This window comes from Peromyscus maniculatus, chromosome 2 (genome assembly GCF_049852395.1).
Source record: "Peromyscus maniculatus bairdii isolate BWxNUB_F1_BW_parent chromosome 2, HU_Pman_BW_mat_3.1, whole genome shotgun sequence".
Classification (NCBI taxonomy): Eukaryota; Metazoa; Chordata; class Mammalia; order Rodentia; family Cricetidae; genus Peromyscus; species Peromyscus maniculatus.
This window is the reverse complement of record NC_134853.1, coordinates 157,521,004-157,547,841: the sequence shown is the minus strand read 5'-3', so window position 1 is coordinate 157,547,841 and position 26,838 is coordinate 157,521,004. Positions and strand designations below refer to the sequence as shown.

The 26,838-nt window shown below is 48.3% G+C and overlaps 2 protein-coding genes and 1 non-coding gene across 8 annotated transcripts in view; 2 read left to right on the top strand and 1 right to left on the bottom strand.

Moving 5' to 3' along the window:
• The window catches only part of Pla2g5 (phospholipase A2 group V), a 76,792-nt gene that overhangs the window by 26,000 nt on the left and 23,954 nt on the right, over nt 1-26,838 (top strand). The window contains exons 3-7 of one of the 6 annotated variants that reach the window (XM_076565524.1): nt 8,083-8,200; nt 8,360-8,404; nt 9,155-9,283; nt 21,579-21,729; nt 22,033-22,153. In XM_076565524.1, coding sequence (XP_076421639.1) covers nt 9,200-9,283; nt 21,579-21,729; nt 22,033-22,153 — 356 coding nt within the window. In that variant the 5' untranslated portion in view covers nt 8,083-8,200; nt 8,360-8,404; nt 9,155-9,199. Of the gene's footprint in view, nt 1-8,082; nt 8,201-8,359; nt 8,405-9,154; nt 9,287-21,578; nt 21,730-22,032; nt 22,154-26,838 lie in introns of those variants that run through there. The other 5 variants (XM_076565523.1, XM_042272172.2, XM_042272187.2 and 2 more) reach the window with 5 other exon arrangements.
• On the bottom strand, nt 10,454-14,013 carry Pla2g2a (phospholipase A2 group IIA). The gene is made up of 5 exons (XM_006980900.3): nt 13,923-14,013; nt 13,210-13,261; nt 12,852-12,996; nt 12,293-12,402; nt 10,454-10,897 (listed from the first exon to the last, which is right to left on the bottom strand). The coding sequence occupies exons 2-5, from the start codon at nt 13,250-13,252 to the stop codon at nt 10,755-10,757; spliced, it is 441 nt and encodes a 146-aa protein (XP_006980962.1). The 5' UTR covers nt 13,253-13,261; nt 13,923-14,013; the 3' UTR covers nt 10,454-10,754.
• LOC121827786 (U1 spliceosomal RNA) lies at nt 16,733-16,898 on the top strand. The gene has a single exon (XR_006070082.1). It is a non-coding gene; the product is annotated as a U1 spliceosomal RNA (small nuclear RNA).

Here is a 26,838-nt window from a genome sequence, read left to right as displayed (position 1 = left end):
GGTCTAGCAGACAGTTCTCTGCTGCTGATGTAAAGATGTCCGCTACAGTGGTTCTCAACCTTCCTAAGGCTGTGACCCCCAACTATAAAATTATTTCATTGCTACTTCATCACTGGAATTTTGCTACTGTTATGAATCATGATGTAAATATCTGTTATTTCTGATAGTCTTAGGTGACCCCTGTGAAAAGGCCATTCAATCCCCAAAGGATCATGACCTGTAGGTTGAGAACCTGAGCACCGAGGCCCTAGGACGTGCTCCTTTTTCTAGCTAGCATCTGAAACGGCCCCGTCAAGTCTTTAGTTTCAGACATCCCTCAGCCCATTGGTTTTGCTTTCACAATCCAGACTCCAGGCATTAGGAATTATTAGAAGGATACACGATGTGGTTTGAATCCTTGGCACCTGGAGATAATTTACACCCCCTTGCCCCCAGATGTGGGCTGCCCAGAGCCCAGTAGATGGCAGCACAGGACAGGCCACCTTCATCTAGTCTTGGGTCATGCACTAAAGGGTGAGGCTCCTGGGTTGGTTTTGACCATTTTCTCTTCTCTCACCTCCTCACCCCATTTTTGTTTTTGTTTTATTTGGTTTTATTTAAAGATACACAAGCCAACAATGGAGGGACAGTTTAAAGCTGTGGGCGACCAAACGTCTTTTCTCAAGAACAAACCTGTAGGCTGCATTTGCCACTTTAAAACACATGGCACAAATAAAAAGAGGCTAGTCATTTTATATAATAATGTCATTGCGCAGAGAGGAAGAGAAGAAATTTGTCTCAACCATGGAAGCTTAAACCACACTGCAATTCGCCAATCAGGTTTGCTTTGCAAAGGAAAGGCAGCTGTCTGAGGTTCTGTGCTCGGACAGTCATTGGCACCGTGGCAGACCCAAAGTCCAAGAGTCAGACGGGATCGGCTGCGCCGGTATGCCTCTGTGCCGGTACGCCTCTGGGAAGCAGACGTGTGTGTGTGTGTGTGTGTGTGTGTGAATTTGGATGGTGACTGCAGACCACTGCACTTGCCTGCTGAGATCTGAGAATTGCAGCCGTCTCCATCTCCCCAGTTTTTTTCTCTTTTGGAAAGTAGCAAACGATAAAGGGATCAGAAGAGCACATATCCCTTTTCAGTTTAAAACAGCTCATTACAAAATACATTTTCACTTGTAAAGGAGTCTCCGGATATTATGCTGTTTAACTCCGTTTGTTTGTTTTTTTAAGACAGGTTCTCACTCACCTGCCTCTGCTTCCTGGGTGCTGAGACTGAAAGTATGCACCACCACACCCAGCCAAAACCAAGCGTCTGCCACACAAGTTGGTCTAAATGTGTCAGCTAGAGAAAGTATAATCCAGGTATCCTGGCTCATGTCTGTAATTCCAGCACTCAGGAGGCAGAGGCAGAAGAATCATGATACCTGGTCTATCTAGTTAGTTCCAGGCCAGCCTGGCCTAGAGTACGATTTTTTTTTTTTTTTAGGGGGAAAAAAGGAGCGAGGAACCATCCTTCAAGAGAGAGTTTTATTAGGAGTTATTAATGCTATAGGCAGCCAGGAGCATAGTGTAGCTAGGGTCTGGAGGGGTGGGGAGAGGGGAAGAGATAGAGACAAATAGAGGGGGAGAGAGAAAGGGAGGAAGAGGAGAGAGGGAAGGAGAGAGAGAGAGAGGGAGGGAGAAAGAGCACGAATGCCTTTAGTCCTGACAGACACAGTGAAGCATAATTTTTTTTTATTAAGGAAATTTTTTATTCATTTCTGCACCAGGAAGCAGCAGATTTGGTTAATAAGCGTGCCACAATCAGATGCCAGGATTCAAGGATGGGGGAGGGGCCGGCACTGAAGTCACCTGGAGGGGATGGGATGGCGGATGGGATGGCGGATGGAGGTTTGTGTGGCCCACCTGTGAGACAGCAGCACCCGTGACCGGACACACTGGGTTTCCAACCTTCCCAGCAGCTTTACTGAAAAGACTCGATTGTCCAGTGCAGGTTCTTAGCCTTTTTTGTAAGACAAAAACCAAAACAAAAACAACCCCCCCAAAAAATCAGGCTGTCTGTTCCATTTCGCTGACGTGTATCTGGTGTTAGGCCAGCAGCACGTCCTCATCTCAGCACTGGAATGCAGCTTTAAATAGGCAGAGTGATGCCTCTTCCTCGAGTCTTTCTGCTCGAGATGACTTGGGGTCTTTATGTGTGTGTGTGTGTGTGTGTGTGTGTGTGTGTTTGTGCATCTGTGCCTGTGTGTTCATGTGTGTCTCTGTGTGCTGGTGTCTCTATACATTTGTGTGTGTATGTATACATGCATGCACATTGTGTGTGTTGTATTTGCATGTGTGCACATTATGTTTGTGTGCTTGTGTGTGTCTCTGTGTACACTAATGTATTGCATGTGTTTGTGCACATGTGTAGGCCTGTGTGTTTGTGTGTATGCATGCATATATATATTTATGTGTATGTGTTTGTGTATGTGTATGTATGTGTACTTGGTATGTATATGTACACATGTGCATGTATCACGTGTGCATGCGTAGGTTTGTTTTGCATGCATCTGTGTTTGCAGTTTTTGTTATCATTTGCATGTTGGTTTCAATGTGTTTGTATGTGTGTGCTGTGTGTGTGCTTATGCATATATATTTTGTGTGTTTGTATGATCTTGTATTTGTATTTGTGTGTCAATGTGAGTTTGTTGTATGTGTGCTTGTGTATGTATACATGTCTATGTACATGCTTTTATATGCCTGTGTGTTTATAGTGTGACTATGTATGCATTTAGGTATGTTTGTGTGTACATGTATCTGTACATTGGTGTTTGTGTGTGCAAGTGTATTTGTGTGTTTATGCTGGTGGTTAGTTTGCGTCTGTGTGTTTGTGTCTGATCACTGATGTGTTCTGTCTACTTGTGCACTGTGTTTTTGTTTGTAGGTATGCATGTATATTTGTATGTGTTTGTGTGTTTCTGTATGTTTGTACATATGTGTACACATGTGCATGTAGCGGCCAGAGGTTGACATCGAGTATCTTCCTTGATCATTCTCTATCTTTTTACTTTTCAGTCAGGGTCACCTGGAACTCACCAGCTCAGCTAGACTGGCCCAGGATGCTCTTGCCTCTACCCCGACACCCTTAGATGTTGGGGTTACAGGTCTAGATCCTTATGTGGGTGCTGGGAATCCAGACCCGGGTCCTCGCACCTGTACAGTGAGCACTTGGCTCATGGGACCAGCTGTCAGCCCCGGCATTGGTATCTGTTAGTGAGCACTGGACTAGTGGGCCCTTTGGGTTTCCAGGGCGCTTGGATGGGGCTGCCTCCTCCTCCTCAGAGCGCAGGCGTCTCCTGTCCCCACGTCCTCTTCAAAGCTTCAGTGTTTCACAGTCTCCATTTGAGAGCTCATGCAGAGTCATTCCTGGGGTTTTAGGTTCTGCCACTGCGATGAATGTTTGCTTTCTTGATTTCCAGTTCAAGTCAGGCACTGCTGGTGCTTTTAAAGCTACCCCAGTTTTTCTGTCTCCATTTTGTACTCTGAAGCCTTTTATTTATTTATTTAGTTCTGATGGAGTGTTTGGGGTTTTCCATCTGAAAGATCATGATGTGTTCAAACTGACAGTTTGATAATCACACTTTCTCTCTCCTGGTTTGGATGCCCTTTGTAATTACCCAAGTGACTTGGTTTTGAATTTTTGCTCATTATTTTGCATTTTGCCCATCAGATATTTTACCCAGCAATCACAAAAAAAAAAACCTCTCAAAAATCTGCTTTTGATGAGAACAAGTTGTTTTGGAATGATAGCAGCAGAGTATGTCTGTAATGATAGATGAAAACGAGAAAATTGTGTCACTTTCCAATAGAATTAGTATATATTCTTCTTTTATTTATTTTCTTGTCCTTATAAACATGCCACATAGCTGTTGTTTCAAACAAGCGTGTGATATTTACTAAATTTCTTGACTTAAGTCTGCAAAAATAATATTTTTTGAGACAGAGTCTGATGTAGCCCAGGCTGGCTTCTATAGCCGAAGATAGCCTTGAACTTCTAATCCTGCTGCCTCGACGTCCCAAGTGCTGGGATTATAGACGTGCCCCACCATGCCTTGTTTTATGCAGTGCCGGATCTTGAACCCAGGGCTTTGTGCATGGTAGGCAAGCACTCTACTAACTGAGCCACATTTAAATTAGGGCTGATGATATAGCTTAAGGCTTGGGTTTGATCAGCAGTAGCGAAGGTTTTTGCTTGTTTGTATTTTTGAAATTGTGATGCCATGGAGCTGAGATAATGCCAAGACTTTGAGATCCTCCATTGGCACAGCCATATGTGAATGGAATGGCAGAAGTCACAAAGCCAGCACAGCTGCTTGACAAGGATCCAGCAGAGTTGAGCCACATGATGGCTGCCATGCCACCTTTGGTTTTCATCTCCACCTGTTACATACTTGGGGCACTTTTAATATTTGTACAATTTGGGGATGTTGGATTGATGGAAAACTCCTTAATGATCATTTATGCCTTCTCCCAGAAATGCTGCTTCTAAGCTTATCCAGGAAAGTCCCGAACATACTATCCCCCCCCCCACACACACACACTTTGAGGGAGATATTCTTATCTACTTGAAGGTCTTCCTTATGCCTTGGAGGTTGTGACACATAAAGAAGAAGCCAGAGGTCTCTTCATGAGGCTATGAGACATTCTTGAAACATCTGTCCCTCTACTTACACAGGAACAAGATATTCAAAACAAAATTTATTTAAAAAGGCCAACAAGATCCGGTGGGCTAGAGGAGTTGGCCACAGTTCAGATTACAAGCCTCTTCCCACTGTACACTCAGACAATTACATGGCATACAACTCTGCCCTACATAGAGACATATTGATGAGCAAAGTGTGGAGTAGAAAGATAATGAAAGTATGAGGTGTCAGGACCTCCCTCTCTTAGAAGTCAGCTCATGCAGAGCCACTATAATGTCATATAACCAAGGAACAACAGAATGCCAGGATTAGACATATAGACAAATTCTATAAGGATATAAATGTGAACATTGATTGTAATAACTGCAGCTTTAGCCTGAGGATTTTTCCTGGGTACTCTGACCACTAAGAGTTAATAACACACTGCTTGAGACATGGCAAAATGCCCAGGGTGGTTGAAGATTTTGTTTTGGTCTAATGTCCTTGAAGCAACCAAAACAACCAGCCTGAGCATAGGCTGTCATATGTCTCTAGATTCTCAAAAATTGGGTTATGGGGTTAATGAGTAATAATGATAACTCTGTTTATTAATGATGTCAAAACTTGAGGGGGAAATGATTGGAAATAACTCTGTTCTGTCATAGTTTATTAATGATGACTAAAAGATGAGCAAAAGAAAGTGAAACACATGTCCAAAAACAAAAATGATATGATCTATGTTTTGGAACGTCATGAATGTATCCCTGCTAACTAAATCTGTATAAATAAAAAAACACTCTGGCTGCTAGTCAGTCAGGCTGCAAGATTCTCCCGGCCACCATGGCCTGGCTCACTTCCTTCTCCCGCCGACTCCTTACACCCTCTGCAGGACCCACCCAATGCTGGGGATGGCTCCCAGCACTCCATAAACAAACAGAAGCTCCAAATAAATAGTAAAGAGACCCTGAAGCTCAGCCAGTCCCTCACTGTGGCTGTCCATTTTAACCAATGTATTTTCATTTCTCAAACATCGTATAAGATTTTTTCCTCTTGTCCCCTGCAGTGATGTTTTAAATCTCTCATAATCTTGAGCTGCATGATCTGTGCATGAATCAAATGTGCTAGATTTTAATTGCCTAAGTTTATCTTTTTAACAATTCCTTTAGAAGATCTGGCCTGGGGCTTGGTGCTGCCCATTGATCATGCTCCTTCCTCTTGGCATCCTGAGAGATCACAAAAGCTGTAACAGGTACATCCAGCCTGTGGCCTGTGGGCCACATGTGTCCCAGGCCAGCTACAAACACAGTCCAACACGTTTGTACACCACAGTGCCATGTCTCAGTGCCAGTTGGTGGGATAGCCCGGGTATAGCATGTGTTCTGGATGCTGGGTGGAGTGGAGGGGTGGTAGTGACTCTGAGTGGCTGAAGACTGGTCTCTGTTGGGTACAGCGTCCATGTCTGTCTCATAGGTTCTCCCAGCCTCACGTGTCTCCTTAGACGTTATAGAGAAAATGCTCACATCTCTGTGTCACCCAGAATGAACCTGACTCAATTCCACCTGTGACCAGGTTGCCTTTGTCCTAAAACTGGGGACAGGGGTGGAATGAAATGGATTCTCGTGTTAAACAGTGAGAATCAAAGCTGAGATGGAGGTGAGAACTCAGTGTCTCCTTCTGGCTAGGTGGTGTGAACTTGTCAGAGGCCCAGCTAGCTGCTCACAGCGGTAAGGGGGAGACACTCAAAGACCAGCCATTATTCCAGATGGCTCTGGTTTTCACTGTCCCTCTTCCTGACACACCCAGGTGTTCTTGTGTGTTTGTGTGCCTGCACGTGACCGCACATCTGGAGCCTTTTTCCACAAGGAAGGTTCGTGTTTGTTTTTTCTTTAAAAAACCATTACTGAATGTATTTATTATTTATGTGAGTGTGCACATCCCTGAGCCCTGGCATATGTGTGGAAGCTGGAGACAGGTTTGCAGAACAGTTTCTCTTCTAATATGTGAATCACAGGGATTGAGTTCAGGTCCGGGCTGGGCGGCAGGCACCTTGAGCCATCTAGCTGGCCCCTAAGCACCTTTCTAACTGCTCAGTTCTTAAGCCCCTGCCAGTGGTCTCTCTTCACAGCACACTCTCACCACCGGCTGGTGGAAGACACGGTTTTGTTGTATTACGTTCACTTTCCTCTCTGGTCCTCCATCCACCGTTGGTGCCACCCTTTGCTTATTTAGATGCGTGGTTCCTTGAAAAGGACTCAGTGTTTGTGTAACTCTGTGTGTGCTTTTAGATTGTATACACGATCCTGCACTGTACACCCCACCCCTTTTTGTGTGTGCCAAGACTGTAAATTAGCAGAGGCTCCTGCTCCTTTGCCAAAACAAGTCTGGCAGAATGACAGGCCTGAGAGAGGAGCCTGGATCTGAGGAAATAACAAGAGATCCACTGCCAAGCCTTGTAAGAAGCTGGGGACAACGTGGACCACAGGGTGCAGTTGTGGGGAGCTGAGCCGGTGGGTCCTGGAGCAGAGGATGAGCAGGGTCAGACCCTGGGTCGGGGTGGAGGAAACTATTTCTTTTCTTTTCTCTCATTATGTAGCCTAGGCTGGTCTCAGATTCAGGCTCCTCCTCAGCTTCCCGAGTGCTGAAATTACAGGTCCCAGCTACTACAGCTAACTAGAGAACTTTCTAGACTGTGTTTTTCTTCTGTTTTGCTCCCCGATTCTGAGATGATTAAGCTCCAGAGGTGTGACGATGTCGCCAGAGCCCTTAGAGTCAGAGGCTGGGCCCTGGCGGCCCTAACAAGCCGGGCTCAGCCACCCAACCTCAACAGGCCAGCCAATTAAATGGGAGCAACAGTGAAAAGCAGAGAAAGATAGAGTCAATGTAGCCACGGTGGGAAGAGGAACGAAGAGGTTCAGTGAACCCCAAATCCATCTTCAGGGTCTTGACATGGAGAGGGCCCTGGTCAAGGTGTGTCCCTGCCCATCACTGACCCGGTAGTGCCTCTGCTCTGGTCACCCCTGTAAGGTGATCTGGCGAGCCATCAGAACTGTATGAGTCAGATTCTTCCTCAGGTTGGCACTAGAGATTCCCAGGGACATTCAGCTTCTTGGGATCGTCATCGAAGGGTGGGGCACAAGTGTCTGTCCAAGACATCTTCATTTCTGTCACAGCGACAGCTGTCCCACATCACTGCCTGAGGAGAAATGTTGGAAAGCAGTGCAGGCTGTCTCCTGCCCTCCGAGTCCATCCCTTCCTCTCCTATCCTTATTCCCAGGGTGGCAGCAGGTCACGCCTCAGGATGAGAATCTCAGTTAGTGCTGCTGACTCAGGTGCTTGGTGACAAGGTGCTGAGCAAAGTACCTGCCTATGGTGGCAGTAAAGGGGACAATGAAAGGGACGGTTTCTCACCTCTCTGTCCCCCTACCCACAGTGACAGTCACCAGGAGACAGGACATTGACTGGGCAACACAGAGCATCTGACTCAGCCTCGCCAGCAAAGGGAAGGTGTCAGCTGTACAAGGCAAGGGCAAGAAACCGCCTGAAAGCCGGTGAGTATAAATGCTAATTATAAAGAACGTAATTATTGACACAGGCCAGCTTGCGAGGCACGAGGGAGCACGCCTGGGTTCCCGTGTAACGGGGCACAGCGGGCCAGCCTCTCCGGGGCTGACTTAGTTTCTTTTCCTTTCGTTGTGATACCTCGACAGAAGCAACTCAGGAGAGAACGTGTGTGCTCTGGCTCACAGCTGAAGGTAAGCTCATTGCAGTGGGGACCTGAAGGGCGTGGGAGCGCGAGGTGGCTGGTCACGTTTGCATGCTCCCCAGTACTCAGTTCTCCGTTTTATGCAGTTCAGGACCCCTAGTCCAGGGAATGGTGCCAACCACACTGAAGATGGTCTTCCCACGTCAACTAACAGAATCAAGATAATATACACAGGCGTTATCTGCTGGGTTGAGTCTGGCTTCTGTGCAGTTGACACATGAGGATGACTTTTTTTTTTTTAATTCCCTGGAGACAGGGTTTCTCTGTGTAGCTCTGGCTCTCCTGGAATACACTCAGTTTACATGTTAGCTAGCACTAGAGGATGACACACTGCCCAAACATCCTGAATTTAATAAGAATAATAATGAGTCTGCCTTTTAAAAATTATCTGTGTATATATATATGATGCATGGATAAGCACACAGGTGCCTCCCACCCCACACACGTTTGGGTCAGAGGACAACGTTCTTCCCTTCTACCATGTCAGTTCCAGGGATCAAACTCGGGTTGGCAGGCTTGTTCAGTAAATATCTTTACCCACTAAGCCATCTTGCTGGCCCACCAACACCCCTCCCCCTCAATCCTTTTTTTTTTTTTTTTTTCTTTTGCTTGGATGGTTTGCTGGACTCATCAGTTTGGGCAGGAAGCATTTTGGGGAATGAGTTTTGAAAGGCAGTTTTTGTGTGGGCGTGGCACTTGAAACTGATTTTCCATGCCAGAGATCTTATTATTGCACAAGGCTCAGACTCCGGCATCCGGTGACTTGAAAGCACGGAACAACTTCATGAAGCTCATCATCTCAAAGCCTCAAATCCCAAGTTTTCATTTCCGAGAAGGGTGCCTTAGGCGCCTGGGTTGCCAAGGAGTTGTTGTAAGTTACAAAATCACTGTTTGGGGGTGGGAGGAATTAAGAAAAGTTTTTCTTCTATTGGCCAAAATGTCAAAAGAAAAACTCTCATCTGAGGGTTGGCATGTTGTTTTTTTTTTAAATTTTTTTAAATGCAGTTTGTCTTTATTTTAATACAAATGAAAAAGTTAGCAGATTCAGACTAGGCAGAGGGATCAACAGAGAGAGACAGCTGAGAGCGTTTACTTGTCCTCCTGCGCCCACGGACGTACCCAGGATTGGGGATCTCGCTGGTTTCTGGTTGCTCTTTCACGGGCAAAGAGAATCCTCGAGCTGTCAGGGCATTTTAAAGATCTGTGCAGAGCCTCTCAGTTTGACAAGTGCGGGCGGCACAGGATTCTATTTTTGCCCGGTGGCCAGCTTTGCACACGCCGTGGCTCTGGCAGGGTTCCGGGAGGAGGTCTGTGTCAGGCGTGTGGGCACAAGATGCCGTCCTCCATAATCTTTGTTTTCTTTAAGTTCAAAGTGGTGGAGGCTTCACGGAAGCAACTCCACTTTATTCCGCCAGTTTCGGCTTCCACATCCTCCCATAAGCCAGGAGAAACAGCTCTGGCCTGGGGGTAGGGAGAGGGAGGCCTGCCTTTGACAGGGATGGCAGCTGTAGTCAGATCGGACACTTCTTGCCTTCTGTTTCCTCTCTTAATTCTCAAACAAGCCCTAGCAGGAGGCTCCACTTAAATAAGAGAGTCAGGGCTTAAGGTGGCGGGCAACTTACAGTTGGACCCATCTAGACTGACCCGGAAGTCTGTTCTTTTGTGTGTGTGTTTGTGTCTCTGCGTGTGCCCACGCATACATGCATATGTGTGCACGTTTATGGGAGGAAGCTGTAGATCAAGCTCAGGTGTGGGTCCTCAGGACACCATCTACCTTGTTTTTGGAGGCAGGGCCCCTCACTGGCCTGGAACTTGCTGATTGCCAGTGAGCCCCAGGGATCATCCGCCTGTCTTCGTTTTCCTAATTCTAGGATTGTAAACCAAGTGTGTGCTTTATGTCTGTGGGTTCTGGGGGTTGAACATAGGTCCTCATGGTTGCGTGGTAAGCAGTTTATGGGCTGAGCTATCTCTCAAAGCCTGTACTTTTAGCATGCATACTTTATATCTATCTCATTTCACGTTAAGAGAACACACATGGTCGCTGATGAATTATTTTATTTGTAAGAGCCTCCCAGGACTCTCTTTGGTACTGAGAGGCAGGAAGTTGGATGTGAAGGGGAAGGTGGACATGGGAAATCTGTCAGTCCAAGGTAATAGAATGGGGGGGAAGGATCAGTCAAACTCATCAGGCTTTGGTGTCTCGTTCTGGGTGGCGACAGAAGGGCCCCACCTTGCCTCTAGGGTGGGAGAGGGGTGTTTTTTTTTTTTTTTTTATCACTAGGGAACTCGGTGGGGCTGGGGAGCGGTGTTGGAGGAGACGCGTCCAGATGTGACCTCTCTCAGCACCTGGGCGACTTCCCACTGCAAAACTTATTGGGAAAGAACTGATACTTTAAACTGTAGCTTTTCCGGTTCCGGGCAAAGCATTCAGTGGCGACTTTGTCACACTGGCACAGCTGCTTCCTACAGGAGTTCTGGTTTGCTGAAATCAGGGGGAAACAGACACTGAGCTGACCGTTGTTAATATCCCAAGGCTGCTTGTGGGGACCTGCCTGTTCTGGGACAAGCACTAGGGCTGCTGGGAAGGCGGAACCCCGTCTGATGGGGACACACAGCCCGTCTGATGGGGACGCAGCAGCCAAGCACGGCACTACCAGGGGGTTGCTTTGCTTCCTGGGCACCCTCTTCTAGGTTTTTTTTCCCCCCTCAAATGCAGGGTCTCATGTAGTTCAGGCTGGCCTTGAACTCTCTATGTAGCTGAGGATGACCTTGAACTTCTGATCCTCCTGCTTCCACATCCTGAGCTCTGGGATAGCAGGCATGCTAAATCATGCCCAATATATACAGTGCTGGGGATGAAACCCAGGCCGTTGTGTATGCTAGGCTAGCACTCTGCCAACTGAGCTCTGTCTCTGGCCTCACCTTCTTGCTAACAGACCTGCTTGTGTGAGGAAGCCCAGCTTCACTGGCCTTGGGATGGATGGTATTGGTGAGAACCTGTGTGGTCCACCTGTTCTCCTTGGCCGTGATTGGTCTGAAGGTAGTATGTATGCAGCTTTCTTCTGAATGAAGCGCCAAGAGACAAAGTCAACAGGGGCTTCTGGGAAGTGTTCATTTCCCCTCTCCAAAGAGTCTTAGAGAGGGAAAGCCACCTGTCACTGGAGCCTAGGAAGGTTCTTGGAGCTATAGTGTGTCTTGGAGTGTAAGTATAGATGATGGCAACATGCCGGAGCCGAGGAGCAGGCCTGATCCTGGCTGTAGCAGCTGCCCAGACTTGGCACCACACTGCCCTAGAATTCTCACAGGTTGCCATCTTTCCAATCTGACCTTGGCCGTTCTAAACCATGTGTGACTCTCCTGCAGGCAGCATGGCTCACTGGTGCACCCCACCCCCATCCACCCAGCTAGTGTGAGCCTTCTTTTTGCTAAAGTGTCTCTTGCTGCTTTACTAAATAACAGGTCCCTGTTGCTGTAGTCCACAAACCTCAAGACAGTGGCCAGGAATTCTTGACCCTGTCCCTTCCTTATCGCTCTGCTCAGACTCATCTTCACATGTCCACTGGGCAGCCCAGAACAGCCTATTATGGTCCTCTTAGACCCCTTGGCCATGCTGTGCCCCGCCTGGGGGATGGCCCAGCCTTCCTCTCCCGCCAAGTGCCTCACTGGCTCTTAGGACTCAGCTGAGATCCTGCTGCTTGCAGGATCCACCTCAAGCCTCAGGCTGGGCAAAGGCCTTTTCTGCCTTCCTGCTAGAGTCTTCTGTGAGGTTCTTAAATTCCCCTTCTGCTCCAGCAAACTGCCCAGCATTTGGGTGCTCAATAAACACACGGGGGGCGGGGGGGGGGGGAGCTTGCCAGCGTCCCGGGGGCTTTCTTACCAGCGCAGGTGATTTTGCCCCCTTGGTATTTGAACTTGTAGGACAGAAATTTTGTACCACATCCACGTTTTTCCAGACGGTAGTAGCAACAGTCATGAGCCACGCAGCACCTGGTTGGGGGACACGTCTTATTGAGGCTGGCTTCTCACAGCCCTGGAGTCCTGGGGCCTCTGCACTTCCCTTGACCTTTGACCCTTTGCAGAGACTCAAAAACTTTGGAATGGTCTAGAGTGGAGTTCCCAAAGTGCTGACTATTTTGCTGGCTGGGATTTACCAGGGCCCTGAGGTAGCGGGCACCAGCCCTGCCCTAGTCCCATCCCCACCAGGGCCCTGAGGCAGTGGGCACCAGCCCTGCCCTAGTCCCATCCCCACCAGGGCCCTGAGGCAGTGGGCACCAGCCCTGCCCTAGTCCCATCCCCACCAGGGCCCTGAGGCAGTGGGCACCAGCCCTGCCCTAGTCCCATCCCCACCAGAGCCCTGAGGCAGCGGGCACCAGCCCTGCCCTAGTCCTGTCCCAGCCAGAGTGAACACAAGATAGGGAAGACTGGGGTATCCTCACCGATCTGTCGCATCCTTGGGGGATCCTCTGCCACCCACGCCACAGTGGCAACCGTAGAAGGCATAGCTGGACTCAGCTCTCTTTCCTGTCTTAAGTAGGATCATTTGCCAAAAATTGGCAATGCTCCCTTGTGTCTGTATTGGGCCTGAAAGGAAATGGAGAAATGGCTGGTGAAGGGCGGTGAAGCCTGTGCCCCCTCCTCCGTGTTGGTGTCTCTCTAGTTCGTTCTCGCCCCACAAATGGCTTTCTTCCTCTTCTCACTGAGAGAGGGCTGGGGCAATGAGAAGGAAAGCTGGAGGGTGGGATGCCTCTTTCCCAGATGTCCCCCCACCCTGCGGAGTTCAGGGTCAGGTCTTACCCAAGGCCATGATCACGGCTGCTAGTAGCAAGAGGACCTTCATGTTGTCACTCTGTGAAGGACAAATATCGACGGACTGGCCTGGGCATTTCCTCCCAGGCATCTCAGCCTCTGCCCCAGACCCTGCTCTGATGTCTGACTTAGCAACCCTGGAGCACAGATGTGCTCTTGCGTGGGGCTAAGTCATAAAGAGCATAGAGAGTGGCTTTTAACAGTGCATCATGAGTGTCGCCTCTCGTCCTTTCCTGGCCCTGTGGGACGGTTTCTCATACAGGAATGATACGATGCTGGGACGGCCCTTACGCCTCCTTCCTTCCTCTTGGGAGACTGGACTCATTCCACAAAATCGGGAAGTTGAAGGTAACGCCTCTCCCCATTAGACACTCCACCTGCATCCTTACGTTAGGCTCAAGGCTTGGGAATTCCATCCATGGAGTCTGATCCCCAATCTTCTCATCCCCAACTAAAACTGCACATTCTCTTTGCAAGACTTTCTAACCCTGTGTAGATTACACGTATACGCACATGCTCTTGAATTCTCCTTCGGCACCTTCCCAAACCCATACAGCATACTTGCACACAAATACTGTCTTGTACATGTTTACATGATGGGGGCTCACATCCACAGGCGTGTCCACATGCACACACATGCATACACCCACCTACACAAGCACTCAAATGCAGCCACAGGGTAGGAGTCTCTGGGCATTTACCTCTGGGATGCTGCTGCAGTTTTCTGTCCAAGGGCCTGTCTTGTTTTCCCTGAACTCCAACTGCCCTTAAATAGCTATTCCTTCTGCAGGGCTGGGGCTTGGTGAGGCACAGGGATGGAGAGGGGGCGTGGCCAAATAGTGGACACTGAGATAAGCATACCCAGTACCCTGGGTAATCCCCGTTTTTCCCCCTCTTACCATCTGGCAGGGCAGCCTTGAGGGCTGGAAAATCCTTCATATCATGAGTTGACACCATAATAAATTCCAGCCAATTTTGAAACCTCGAGGGCTGCCGAGAAAAGGGCTCAGTTCTTGGCTGAGGAACTTTCCATAATCCAATCTGGGAGTGACCAACAGGTCGCCTCCTAGCAGCCTCTTCCAGGAGTGGGCAAGGACTGTGTGCAGCGGTGGGAGCGGGAGTGTTGGTAAGCCAGGGGTGTTCCTCTCTTCCGAAAGACTGCGACATCTGGGAAGAGGACAGAGGACATTGATTCGGTTTGTTCATTTCATCCACCCATCATTCATTCCATTACAGAGGGTACACACTAAGCCTCTGTGAAGGTCCAAGGCTGCACAAACTTCTTGAGGGGTGATGAGGATGATGCAGGAGTCCAGTTCTTGGGGCCCCCACAGTCCACTCCAGCACGGGAAGGATTGGATGAGGTTGATCCTCTGTCCCCCAAACAGCCAGCCCAGCACCTTCATATTCTCTTCTTCCTCCCCTTCATGCCCCTCCCCCCTCTCATCCTGTATGATTTTCTTCTCCGTGTGTTTATGTGTCTGTGGTTGTGCCTGTGTGTGCAGGTGCAGGAGTGTGTGCATATGCATGTGCATGCACGTGGAGTTTAGGGGACAACCTTGGATATTGTTCTTCAGGAACTGTCCCCCTTGTGTTTGGAGACAGGACCTCTCATTGACTTGGACTTCGTGCAGTAAGCTAAGCTGGCTGCCCGTGAGTCCCAGGGACCTGGTCACCTTCACTTCCCTAGCACTGGGATTACAAGGGCATGCTATCACACCTGGGTTCTTTACATGGGTGCTGGGGATTTGAACTTAAGTCCTTCAGACTGCAGGACAAGCACTTTACCAACCGAGTCACCCTGCCAGTCCCATATGAATTTTTAAAACCACCAAACTACTGCCCCCCCAACCCCTTCCCTCTGAGTCCTCACTTGTTAGGCAATGGGCTTCTTAATGCTTCCTGAGTCCATGACATCTTTATTCACCAGGCTTCAGGGATACAGTGATTCGAGCGCTTTAGTTTCTAAAGTAAACATCTTTCCCACTGCCCTCCAACCTGTGCTAAGAATTTGGCTTCCATGGCCTTAAGTAAAATACCAGACACTAGTCCTTCAGACATTCCTACAGTAGATGCTGTGGGATGCCAATCGAGCCCATCTATTCCTTACTCTTTCCAGCCTATGGCAGAGGAATATCATAGACCTAATTAAGTTCAAAGGGTCATGTTCAGACCAGGACAAACCCAAACAGACACAACTCATGACCTTTCTGTGTTCTTGGGAGATTATGAGCAGTCTTCTGGGACACTGAGTCATGGAATGGAGGACATCTATTCTGGAACATTCTGCTACTCTCAGAGAACCTAGTGTGAGTAAGAAGTAAAGTATTTTCCCCATGAAGTTATTGATAAACAAGATTGATAATCATTGCATCATTATTTAGCTTATACTGTGAGTCATTCAAGTAGATGTCCTTCTGAAAATTCAAATTTACTTTATTTATCAAAATGCAGATTTTCTCCCAATAATTTATTGGTTGGATGGTGTCTCCCTTTTGTGACCTCACTTCCTGTTCAAGTTTTCAAACCTTCGAATATGACCCTGTTCGGAAATAGGGTCATTGCGGATATGAATTGTTAAGATGAGGTCATTAGAAGTCTGACCCTACATCCCTTGATGTCTTTACACAAAGGAGAAATGTGGATTCAGGGAGGTGTTCGCAGGGTGACATTTCTACTCCCCAAGGAGCCCAAGATGCCAGCAAAGTACAGAAGGCAGGAGAGTCCTGGACAGACTCTCTCTCAGGCCTCCCAAGGACCCAACCACCTGGGCTCCTCTGGTCTCTGCCTCAGTCCTGAGCCAATCAGTTTGTGCTACTGATGTCAGCAGTGAAGGAGGTGGAGTCAGCATTCCAGGAAGTGCGGCCTGTGAGTTCCCTCCCCACTTAGAGCCTTGCACTCAGGTGAAGCTGGATTCTTTGGCTTTGCCATGGAAAGCGGAAAGCGTTATCAGGCCAAGCCAGCAATGAAGCAGAGCTCAAGGACCCTTCAAGCATAGACCTTAAACACAGAACTTAATGGAGAGATGCCCAGGGGAAAGTGAGACATCCTCGAGTATGGGTATGGGCTTCTCAGTGGAGAGTCACTCCTTGGTCCCGTGGCTTTCTAATTTCCATCACTCAGTATAAATTACAGGAAGGTGAGGGGTCGGAGAGTTTTCTTTTATGAACGAAGTTGCAAAGTGGATTTACAAGGAGTGTTGTCGGGAATAGGAAGTGCTAAAAATCCAAGGTTAGAAATCATTTGGGCCCTAAGCAGGCATGGCTTAATTTGTCTTTAACGTTTTCGGTTGAGATGTCTTTAGGAAAACGCCCCTCATCTCTGTGGGCAGTTCTGGTGTTATCAGCGGGTGTGTGGAGTTTCCTGGCTGTGCCAGCAGGAAGGATAAACCAGCCAGATCACAGGGTGAAGGGTTTCCTTCTTATGTTACACCACTTTTGGGTCTTTCTATCTTGCCTCCTTTAGACTACTCATTTTGGGGGGCTTTGCTGTTATTAGAAAGCCACAGCGAATACTTACCTGGCAGAGGAGATACCATGATCGTGAAGGTGGTTTTCTCAGCAAGGCTTATCCACTGCACTCCAGATGTGCTGACCCCTGCAGTTTCCCCAAATGTGGGGGTGGGGGGAACTTGACTATAATTTGTGGTAGAGGGGGAGCATTTGTGCTCTCCCCTTAAAAAAAAGAAAGAAAGCCACAATGAAGTAATGTACCCTCCAAAGCTCTCTGCCAGCTCCTGCCTCTCAGCCTAGGGTCCTTCCCCGAGGAGCTGATGCGAAGCCTACATCAAGGTTCAGGGAGATCTCATCCCCTCAGAAACCTCATCCCCTGGGGTGGACCATTCACTTTCCGTTCAACCTCTCAGGCTCTGGAGCACTTACAATAGGCAGAAGCTGCCTCCCCCTCCATACGTCCTGGTGGCTCCACCAGGTCCAGGCTTTAGGACTGCAGCAATACTAAGGACCCTGGTGACAGCAGATGTGATTTTTTAAATTTCTTATTTCTTCAGCACTTTTTCTCAGAATCCTGGCCACTGAGTTATGATCCTTCCACCGGTGTCTAACCTAAGCTCTTGGACATCACTGAACAAGACAAGATGTCTGCTCAAATGGGAATCACACGCGGGTTGAGGGAGATGAAAACCAAAATGTGTTCTCTGATGAGCAGACTCAAAAATCCTCAGCAACATCCTCACACCCCAGATGCACAGTAGGCTAAGAAGGCCACACCCAGGATCAAGTGGGATCCATCCCCAGTATGTAGAGATGATTTAGTATCTGCATCGTGTGTTGAGGGAGAGGGAGAAGCAAAAGCCATCCGGCCATCTCCACAGATGTAGAACAGGCATTTCTTAAGATATATTTTTAATGATTAAAAAAAAAACTCTCAACAAATTAGATAAAAGCCTAAAGGCTGTGTATGAAAAAACGCCTTAGCCCAACGTTCTGACCATGGAAAGCTGAAGCTGTTTCTAAGACAAGACAAGGACTTGCCACTCGTAATGAGGCAGGATAGAAAGAACACCGAGGAGGTGGGAGGGAGCAAAGAAACCCTTCATCCTGAGATCTGGTTGGTTCGTTTTTCCTGCTGGCAGAGTCAGGAAGCTGCAGACACTGCTGATAAAGCCAAAAGTGCCTGCAGAGACGATGGGCGTTTTCCTCAGCACATCTCAAGCCCCAAACTGTTAAAGATAATAAGTAAACTAAGCAAATGGTGCCTTTTCTGGGCTCAAAGGACTTCTAACCCCGACTTTGGGTACTTCTTCCTGACAACACCCTCATAAATCCACTTTACAGCTTTGCCTATAAAAGGAAATGCTTTAACCTTTCCACTGGCTGTGAACAATTTTCTCCTAGTGATGGGAATTAGGAAGCTGAGGGATTATATGTGTGGCCATTGCCAAGACAAGCAGTGGCTCTCTCTTGAGAGACCATCCCCGTACTTGGGTATGTCTCACTGTTTCCTGGGTACCTGTGCTTAAAATCGATGTCAAAATGCCTTTTAATAAACTCCAACTCTACATCATCCTGAAATTCTTTCCCATGGTGTAGCCAGGAATGTGGTTTTACTTGAGTGGAAGTCACTGAGCCGAAAAGGAGTAGCTCAGGCTGTAGGCGGCGTGTGGACCACTTGGTTAACATGATGATGTATGTGTTAGTGTGACAAAAGGTAGCTGACCCAGCTGGCTGGGCTAGGCTGCCATCCCCAAGACATAAGGGCAAAAGATAAGGAAAGGTGGAGAGAGAGGTGAGGAGAGGAATATTAAGGATTCAGATATCCCCTTCCCGGAATGGTCCCAACGATTTCCCTTTTGGTCACTCTCTTCCGAAGTTTCCATCATTTCGCAATATGCCATAGGGTGGGGACCAGGTCTTCATCATTATGGCTTTTTAAGGGATGTTTAAATCTAAATCATTACCCCAGCTAACCAGCCTCTTTCACTTTCTCGGGAGTTTCTTCTTTTCTGGAATGTTAAGAATTTCCATGATGTTAGAGTCCCGCAGTCTGTAGCCTAATGTGGTGGTGGTGGTGGGGGGGGGGTCCTGCTGGCCTTGAGAGTTTGGGACCTTTGTTGATTTTGTTTTCTATCTTGGTGGAGACTGCCACTGGCATTTTGATGGAGAGTGCACAATAGCTCTTATCGGGTTTAGTTTGAAGTTTCTTCAGCTGTTTTCTTTTTCCTGGAGGATGGATGCATCGATGGAGGCAGAGACTCAAAGCTTCCACTAGTACTGTATCTGGATCCATCCCTCTCTTTATATACAGCAGAGTTGAGTACATATGTATCACCAGTTTGCCTCTCTGTTGCCGTGATAAAACTCTGACCAAAAGCAGCTTTGAGGAGGAAAAGGTTCATTTGCCTTACAGGTTACAGTCCATCATCAGGGAAGCCAGAGTGCAGGGCAGGAACCTGGAGGCAGCAGCTGATGCAGAGGCCATGGAAGAATGCTGCTTGCTGGTTTGCTTCTCATGGCTTGCTCAGCCTGCTTTCTTATACAACCCAAAGCCACCTGTCCAGAGATGGCATGGCCTGCAGCAGGCTGTGGGTCATCTCCCATCAACCATCCATCATGGAAATGCCCCCACAGACCTGCACACAGGCCAGTCTGATAAAGGCAATTCCTCAACTGAGATTCCCTCTTTCCGGTTATGTTGGGGAGCAGAGGAAGGCTTTGCCATTTCCCTCTGAGTCTCACCCCACTCCCACCCCACCTCCACAGGGCTGGGGAAGCCTCTGTAAGGGCTTCCTCCACTCCTTACAGAGCTTGCAGCCAAACCTGACGACCTGAGTTCAAACCAGCTGAACTCTTGACATTCTCCCTCCTCTGTCTCTTGATCTTCTGAGATGTGAGTAGGCAGCATCAGATCTCCAAGACATAGTGCTGTGCCCACGCACCCCCCCCCCCCCCGCCACAATGGACTGTACCCCCTCATACCAGGAGCCGACAGAAATCCTTCACCCTTTAGTGTTGCTCTTGGCAGTATTTGATATCTTTTCCATATCTCACAGCGTTGAGAAGAGTAAGTACTACAGTTGCTGCTGCTAGAAGTGTAAGCTTGGAGGGTGTGCTGGCTAGTTTTTGTCAACTTGCTACAAACTGCAGTCACCTGGGAAGAGAGAATGTCAACCGAGGAACTGCCTCCTCCATCAGATTGGCCGTGAGCATATCTGTGGGATACGTTCTTGATCAATGATTGATCTGGGAGCCCCGGCCCACTGTGGAGGGTGCCACCCTGGGGCAGGTGGTCCCAGGTTATAAAAGGAAGTGAGCTGAGCACGTCACTGGAACAAGCCCGTAAGTAGTGTTCCTCCACGGCCTCGGCTTCAGTTCCTGTCTCTAGGTTCCTGCCTTGAGTTCCTGTCTTCACTTTCCCTCCATAATGGACCGTAAGCTGTGAGATGAAACAAACCCTTTCTCCCCAAGTTGTTTTTCAGTTATGGTGTTTATATCACGGCAACAGAAAACAGTCAGGTCCCTTGAGAAAAATATTGGAAGACTGTTACAATTTAAATCTGAAATGTTCCCCACAGATTCGAACACTTGATCTCCAGAGGGTGGCGCTGTTGGGGGAATTTGTGGAGTCTGGGGGATATAGCAGCCTAGTTATAAGTAGTCACTGGGGGTGGCCTTGAAACTGCTGCCAATATCTGGTTCTTGTATGAGATTTTGCTTCCTAACTCATCAAGACCTAGGAAGCTGCTGTGACGCACTCCAGCTGCCAGGAAGCTGCTCCACCATGCCTCTTCCTCCACAGTGGACTCAGCTTCCCCCCAATAAGTTGGTTCTGTCAGGTATTTGTACCACGGTGATAAGAAATAACCAAGACAGAGAATGATTAGCAAGGTTGAAAACACACAGGTCCCCCGACGTTGACCCACATGATAGTCTTACTAAAAAAAGGTTTAGCTTTATTCTTGTGAGGAAACTAACAAGTCCAGGTGGAGGGGTTCTGCAGAACAAATGTCCTGCCTTCAAACGTCCAGTGTCAGGTACAGAACCAAGGAGGAGTTCCAGGTTGAAGGAGACAAACCAGTCACAACGAGTGAATGGCCAGTGTGTGAATTCTGTTGGGGGGGAAAACAGAGACAAAATAAAGAAGATGATATATAAGGGTGCTCCTGTCCTTATAATAGAAAATCTTTGATTGTTGGATAGTTGATGGGCACCAGATAACAACATGTGTTAGTGTAAATTTCTCCATGGTCACAGTTTTTCTTGTTTGTGTAAAATACAGTCTTCTCATTAGTGGAGAGATGGGGAATGATTCCAGGTAAGTTTCTGCGATTTGCTCTCAAATAGGTGTGTGTGTGTGTGTGTGTGTGTGTGTGTGTGTGTGTGTGTGTGTGTGTGTGTGCGTGTGCGTGTGTGTGTGAAAGAGAGAGAGAGAGAGAGAGAGAGAGAGAGAGAGAGAGAGAGAGAGAGAGAGAAGAGTAAATATTAATAATTAAGGCTCTATGGATAAATCTCATAACTTACAGCAGATTTCAAATTTTTCAAAATGAAACTTGGGGAGAGATGTGGCTCCTTGAAGACCCAGCATTCTGTTTGCTCATTTGTCTGTCTGTCTGTCCTTCCTTTTCCTTGTTGTTTTGGCTGGGCAAGGAGTGGCTGCCAGCTCCCTCTCTCATTCTAAGTTTATCTGTCACTCACTTGGCTGATGTTTTTGGTGACATGCCTGCTGTGTTCAGTGTCCAGGACTGAACTCCCGGGTTCCCCAGGGGCCATGGCTCTCCCTTGTGAATCTGAGCCCTAGCCAAAGGCTCCCACAAGGGTTTCCCCTTGTTAAACAGAAAAGAATTTCGGAGCAATCGAAACTGAAACTGATGCTTCTCTGCCTTTGCTTTTTGGACTCAGGCCCAGCATCCAGAGCCACTCTTGCCTCACCAGTGGCTGCAGCATCATCTATTTCTCCTCCACGGTCCTGGGAGCCATCCTCACGCTCCTGGCCAGGACCATATCACGGCACCGGGTCCTCAGACAGTCAAGGCACTTAGCAGTCTCTCAGGTAATTAAGAAAGTTCCAGTGCAAGCTCATGGGGGTTAGTCAGGACTGAAGGGATTAGCAAAGGCTTGTGACAAGGATAAGGCAGTGACCTGGATAACCTGGCCACTCCCCTCCCCGCTGGAATGTGCTGGGTATCTATCCAGGGCCCTGTGGCAGAAGGGCCAGTGAGGTGCCCGCCTCTGCTTTTGCTGGATTTTCTGCCATCACGAAGGCTGCTGGGGGCTGAGCAGGGTGCTTACAGGCCAGTGTTCACTGTGGGCTCCCACAAACAACCTCCCAGAGTCTGTCCCTCTTATTTCACAGCATGTCGTGTTGGCCCTAACGCCTGGGCTGCAGGCCATAAACTTGGGGATCCAGACTCTGACTACTGTGACTGCTCATGGGCACAGGTCCTGGGAGCAGGAGCTGAGACCAGGCCAAAGAGGTCAGTTATGGGGAGAGAAGATCCCCAGACAGGGAGGGGCCACGGGCTGGGGAGAGAGAATCTGGGCAGGTGGGGTCTGAAGACCCCAAGAGAGGCCCGAGAAAGGGTAGGCACAGTTTCTGCCAGAGGAAGCTCCTAGGGCTTCAGGATCCTTTCTGTGAGTCTTTGTCAGACCAGGGCTGGAGATGTTCCTGAGGCAGGTCATGTCTGAAGTAAGGGTACTCAGATGGTCATTCCTGAAATGAACAAAGCCAGGGTAGGCAGGGTTATGAGCAGGGTGGGTTACGGCTCGTGCTTGTATTTGCCTGAAGGCTTGTCCAACTTTCTCAGGTGTGTATGTGTATGTACATGCTTGTGTGTATGTATATATGTATATATACATACATATGTACAGGCACATATGCACATATATGTGTATGCATGTGGAGGTCAGAGGTTTACCTCAGATGCCTTACTCTATCATGTCTTCAACTCATTTGGGGAGGCAGGGGCTCTCACTGAACCTGGAACTCACTGACTGAATACACTGGCCGTTTTGCAAGACCCTTGTCTCTCCAGTGCCGGGATGGCAGGCACACACCCGCTGCCGGTCTTTTGTTTGGTTTTCTTTACATGGGTTCTCGGGAGCAAGCTCAGGTCTATACGCTTACATGTTTGTATGGATGAACCACCACCTCCGCCCCTGGGTTTCTTTTTAATCCAAACCACAGGAAACATTCCCCTTTGGGGAAAGGGTTCATCCACATCTAGTTAACACCCTCTTAACTTCTGTGTGCCGGCCACCGAGGACACAACCCAAACAGTCCAGGGAAAGATGCCACATGATTGCTGGCTCATACATGGAGCCCTTTCTCCTCCCTCCCGCATCCTCCAGGCCTCTTCCTCCATTCCCTGAGCACTCCCCTCAGGAAGGTATTTGGCCTTGACATTGGAGTCATCGAGGGGGAGCCAGCTCCTGGTCCTCACATCTCCCACTGTTCTCATCTGCAAGGGGCATGTTGCTATAGGGGAAAGAGACAAGCCTAGTTTAGTGGCTTGCCATAGGCCTTCACTGTGGTGGTGACTGGAGTCAGGCTACACTCCAGACCAAAAGTGATTCCGGATGCCCCACCCTCTCAGGGACAGGTTGTATTTATAGCCAGAGGAAAGGAAGTGGTGTGGAGAGAGAGAGAGAGGCCTGGCTGGCTAGAATTCATCGTGTTGTGAGCACCTGGTTTGAACAGTAGGGAGCTTGTGATGGCCCGAGTACTGGATTATTCAAAACAAAACAAACAAAACAAAAAAACCCAACCAACCAAAAGCCCAGCCCTTCAGCCCAAGTATTCACATAGGCAGTGTTTTCTGGCTTCCTGCTTCTTTACTTTTTCACTATTGTATTCACTGTGCAAAGTGGTGAATTTCATCAGGACACTTATTTATTTCCTTATTTATTTATTTTGTGGGAATGTGGAGACCTGCACAAGCCACACTGTGTGTGTGTGTGTGGGGGGGTGTGGTATGTGTGTATGTGTGTGGTGTGTGTGTGGAGGTCAGAAGACAATGTGTGTGGGAGTCAGTTCTTTCCTTCTACCATGTGGGTCCTGGGGTTTGAACTCAGGTCGTCGGGTTTGGTGGCAAGCGCCAGGATGGCTCACTCACTGAACCATCTTGCCGGCTCTCACTATGACATTTTTATATGCGTGTATCACACTCTCTGCTCATATTCACCACTCATTACCCATTCTGTTTCTCCTCCCCACCTCTACTGGTCCTATATCTTGTCTCAATAATGCCTTCTCCTTTCATGTAATATGGATAATTATAGGCGAGTACTGATGGACAGATGGGTAGATGGATAGATAGATTTCACATACAAGAGAAAACATGATATTTATCTTTGTGTCTCTGTCCTTTCATTTAACAGGATAACCTCCAATTCTGTCAATTTTCCTGCAGATGAGTAACGTCCTTTATTACTGAATAATTCTCCATTGTGCATACCTGCCACTCCTCTATTGATGAGCATCTAGGTGGGCTCTGTAACTTGTTGGGTGGATGACTATTTTTTGTAGATATGTTTTATTTATGCGTCAAGTTAAGCTTTAGTTTACTATTTACAGAGAAGTCTTTGAACAAAACTTTATGGAGGTGGCGTTAGACAAAATATTTGATTTAACAATACAATAGAATCTATCTTATAGAAAAAAGGATTTGCCCCACACTGGGCTTGAAGATGTCAAAACAAGGCACAATTCCTGTCTCTAGGGATTTTGGTGGAGTGGGCATCACGGTATGATGAGGTTCTGTTAATCCCACTGGACGAGAATAAGAAGACCGCTACCATAGTTTTTGAGTCAAATTTGAAGCAAGCTTTCTTAAATGCTGGCCAGGATGATGGACACTAGCCAAGACCTTATCTGAGATTCCCAGAGAATGACCACAAGTTACGTTGGTCAGGTATAAAGGCAAAAGTCCACAAGACTACATACTTCCTGCCTTCGTCCAATCAAGGGCAAGAATACATCCTGATGTACTTCCTGCCTATGTACCTCCCACCTACATGTGATCAAGTACATCCTGTGCAGTTTTGGGCAACCAACCTTGTTCATAGAAGTGAAAACGCGTGGCTTGTTATCTTACAGGAACAACAGTTGCCAGCATTCCAGGAAGTTCTCTGTCCTTGGGCAGGTGGGGCTCACGGGTTAGAGGCCTTTTGTTTTATAGTTCTCATAAGCACAGAAGTTTAAACTCAAAATATAACTTTAGCCCTCAATAGTTCCAGGGTACCCAGAGGACTCAGAGTTGGGGACTTTGCAGCTCAGGGTAAGGTAGAGTCACAGGAAGGTTTCTCCAAAGGGAAACCTGGTTTGCCTGTCTCTCCAGCTCACAGACCGACTCCTACCCCAGGCCTTTGCCCTTGTTCCCCCGGCATGGAGCATTCTTAAGATGGCCCATGCTTGCTTCCTTCATAGCTGTGTTCAGGTGCTTACGAAGTAGTTATTGAGGAGTGAGTAGGTTGTATCTAGGAAGACGAAAGGAGCAGGAGGATGGAAGACAGCCAGGAGCCAAACAGGTGAAGAGGGGGTTGAGGAGAGAGAGACAAAAAAGGATTAGAAGTGGGGAGAGAAAAAATGGAGGCAGGACATGCTGTGTGCTGTCATGGAGGTGGGAGAGGTTGAAGGATGACCTTGGGTGGCCAGGTGGGACTCTCAGAAGAGCAGGGGTTCTGGGAAGGAGTCCATGTCACTCCAGGGGCTGCAGGCGTTCTGAAGGGCTCTTTTCACCTGCCCTTCTCAAGGGCAGACATTGCTTATAAATGTGATGTGGGGCTGCTGGATCAGGATGATAGGGCTTGGCCACAGCTGCTCCCATGGGGACTGCTTGCTGCTTGGAATGGGTAGAGCTGAATGGAATGGACCGGAGCTGCTCAGGTATAGAGATCCAGACCCCTAGGTGCCATCTAGGACACCAGTAGTCAAGAGCAGAAGCTCACTCTTAAGACTGTCCCTCCTCCGAAAAGGGACAAGGGAAAGGTAAGTGGGCTTTGTCAAAAAAAAATCTTTGTAGAAAAAGACAATGAAAGCCAGTTGTAGGGGCTGGGAATTTAGCTCTGTGGTAGAGCACTTGCCTAGCAAGCGCAAGGCCCTGGGTTCAGTCCTCAGCTCCGGGGAAAAAAAGAAAAAGAAAAAGACAACATAAGCCAGTTGTAGGGGCACACTCCTTTAATCCCAGCACTTGAGAGACAGGGGTGCAGGTAGGCAGATCTCTGTGAGTCTGATCTACATAGTGAGTTCCAGGCCAGCCTGGTCTACATAGTGAGTTCCAGGGCAGCTGGGGCTACATAGCAAATCTCTGGAGAGGGCACGGGGATGGGGACACTGTAGGTAGAGCCCATTCCTGGTGTATTTCCTGTCGATGTTTTCACTGATAGGCTTCTCAGAGATAAAGCACGCGCTGATGTTGAAGTCGGCCACTCTGGCCAAGGTGTTGGGGAAGTTACTGTGTTTAGGGTCAGAACCTAGACCCTGAAAGCCTCTGCTGGCAACAAGCCAGGCTTGCCATCCCTCCTCTGTAGTCCAGTTATTGACATGATTGATAATGGAAATCAGAAAAAGATGTCCAGTGAGCGTCCTCTGTGTCCATGTTCAGGGTCCTAACATGAGGTTTAGCTTTCAATGGTGGACACACATATGCTTAGCTAAGCCATCCTGGCCAAGGTGTGGCCCCGCCCCTCACCACTGTCTGGGCTTCAGTCATAACTGTGAAACCTCCAGCTGGAGCTAAGGCCCCCCCCACCTTGATTTCTGGGGACATTTCAATTTTGTGGGATCCATTGCTCCAGCAGCCTGATAACCAAAGGGAAGGGTGTGAATGGCTACCCATTCCACCCCAGGATGTTTGCTAAGCTGTACTTGAGCCAGCGACCGAGCGGTGGCTGTGACACCCATCCGAACTGTGACAAGCCACGAATACCGGGGGAGGGAGGACTAGCCATGTGTGTCTGTAAGACTGGCTGCCAGGCCCGCACGGGGCTCCAGCCCTGGTGGAGCCGCTGTTTCCTCCAGACTCCAACAAATTCTTCATGCAGTAGAGGAGACAGATGTACCTTTGTCCTGTGACACTCGCGTTCTGGAGGAAGGGCTTCTCGGGCAATGTCGTGACCAAAGCAGCACATAGTGTTTGAAGGTAAGAAAATAAGCATGGTG

Bases quoted from the DNA above. Each gene is read 5' to 3' on its own strand.
- Pla2g2a (XM_006980900.3), bottom strand. From the start codon at position 13,252: ATGAAGGTCCTCTTGCTACTAGCAGCCGTGATCATGGCCTTGG. The intron at 12,997-13,209 runs GTAAGACCTGAC...ATTTCCTTTCAG, and splicing joins AGCCGTGATCATGGCCTTGG to GCCCAATACAGACACAAGGG. The intron at 10,898-12,292 runs GTAAGAAAGCCC...CCCTGATTTCAG, and splicing joins GGGCAAAATCACCTGCGCTG to CAAACCAGAACTCCTGTAGG.